The following is a 1,998-nucleotide window of genomic DNA, read 5'->3' on the forward strand; positions in this document are numbered from 1 at the left end:
GCGAGGGAAGAAGACAAAACAAGCGGATTAACTGAAAAAGTAATCAACAGATGTATATATATATATATATATAGATACAGGAGTCTGTTCACATCCATCCATCATGTCACTGTGTATGACGTGCTTTCCTCAACTCAAGTGCACACTTTGCTTTATCTGCACCGCTTACTTTAGTGATTTATTGTGACTTAGTTAGATTTAAGCACGCTTTGTCTCCGTAAAGTCGTCTGAGGCACGACTGAGACGGAACGAACAAATACATGCTTCTGACACGACTTAGTGATAAACCATTAATAAAGCGTATTGTAAATGACACATGGGCGAACCACACGGCGAGCAGGAATACTAAAATATGGCTTATTGTCACAAATGCTAAGTGAAAGCAATCAAGGGGGAATTGGCGGCGTGCGGCACGAGGGGTGAGGGTTGAGTCGTGGAATATTATTGCCGAGGCGCTGAGTCAAAGGGCTATTCTCTGTATGGAGATGAGACAGGGATGAAGGTCGCTCCTCATCCATAACAGATGATTCATAGTCTGCCCTGACCTTTAATACCTGGACTTACCTCTCTACCTTCCCCTCTCTCTCTCTCTCTCTGCTTCGCCGTCTACTGCAGAGCCGCACTGCAAGGAGAGTTCAAGTATATGCTGTTGGCAGCAGAAAAAAAAAAAACACACACACTCGCAAAGCTTGTGTCCACATGCGCTTTGCAAATACAGGTATCCACGTGTGTGTCTGAAGTGTGGACGCCCATTTATAATGCACATTTGCGCGAGCGTCAAATGTCAAAAGTTCACTGCGGCACCCTGCTCGCATCTAATGTGACAAATAACTTCTTCCTCCAGTTGCATTGTTCTAATCCCTTTAGTGGGCTCTGGAATGGAAATATAATTACATTTCTGTGGTGCAGTGCCTTTGATAAGACAGCCGCTTGCTGAGCTGAATGTCTAACTGAGTTGGATGCCTCTCCGAAGCCCTCTCCTCTCTGCACTTTACTTCTCTGCCTTACTTTACTCCGCTCCATCTCCTCTCTTTCCTTTCTCTCTCTCTCTCTCTCTTTACATTTTCTCCTTTTCCCCTTTCGTTCTCTTCCTCCCACTCGCTGTCTCTGTCATCTCCTAATGCTCATTCTGACTCTCTCTCTCATCCGCCCAGGTATTGCAGTGGATAAAAGAGGTGTTGTCTACTTCGTTGATGGCACCACCATTCAGAAGATTAATGAGAGGGGTATGCTCTCCACCGTGATTGGCTCCAACGGACTGATGTCGACGCAGCCGCTAAGCTGTGATGCGCGCATGGACATCAGCCAGGTAAGCTAATAACGCTGCAGAGTTAAAAATTGACTGGTGGAAAAGCAGGAGCCACGTTTTTTTGCTCTGAAATTTTCTCCCCCCGCTGTGTCAGTAATCTGTAGAAAAATAAGTCTCCTGCAGGACTTCTGGGGCAGCTAATTAGACGGTAAATCAGAATGGCAGTCAATCACAAACTGTTTGTTGTTCTCTTGCAGTCGGTGATTGTTTTGCCAATCTGCGGAAGCTCTTCTACCCAAACTCTGTGTGACACCTTAAGACCAAAGATCGCTACTGCACAGGTTTGATCAGGCAGCCTTCAGATCGCGCTGCTAACTTATATCAGGCCTATTAGAGCGGATGATAAATTATAGATGAGCTACTGGCTCTATGGAGGGATCTCTGCCCACGCATGAGGATGCAAGCGCCGGTGTATGTGTGTGTGAATATGCGTGTTCAGGCCGGGTGAGCTCCCAGAGGTGCTATTACATGTCTTTAAAGGAGCCCGTGCTACCTTACAGTTCTTGTGTTTGTTAGTCATAGGTCTGATCTCGTCCAATCGCGTTCTTCCTCCACGTGTTTGTTCGTACAAACTGCCGTGACCTCAGCGTGCCCCCCGGTATTGACGGAAACTTCTGCAGCGCTGACGAGACGAACGTTCCTGCACAAGTCTGCGTTAAAGGAACAGTGTTGTTGGCCACATTTTTAGC

At 46.6% G+C, this 1,998-nt stretch overlaps 1 protein-coding gene across 1 annotated transcript in view; it reads left to right on the top strand.

Annotated features, from left to right (window-relative positions):
* tenm1 (teneurin transmembrane protein 1) overlaps nucleotides 1-1,998 on the top strand; it is a 188,147-nt gene that overhangs the window by 157,132 nt on the left and 29,017 nt on the right. Inside the window, exon 22 of the mRNA XM_008287438.1 lies at nucleotides 1,155-1,309. Coding sequence (XP_008285660.1) covers nucleotides 1,155-1,309 — 155 coding nt within the window. The remainder of the gene's footprint in view (nucleotides 1-1,154; nucleotides 1,310-1,998) is intronic.

This window comes from Stegastes partitus, unplaced genomic scaffold, assembly GCF_000690725.1.
Source record: "Stegastes partitus isolate 25-593 unplaced genomic scaffold, Stegastes_partitus-1.0.2 Scaffold500, whole genome shotgun sequence".
NCBI lineage: Eukaryota > Metazoa > Chordata > Actinopteri > Pomacentridae > Stegastes > Stegastes partitus.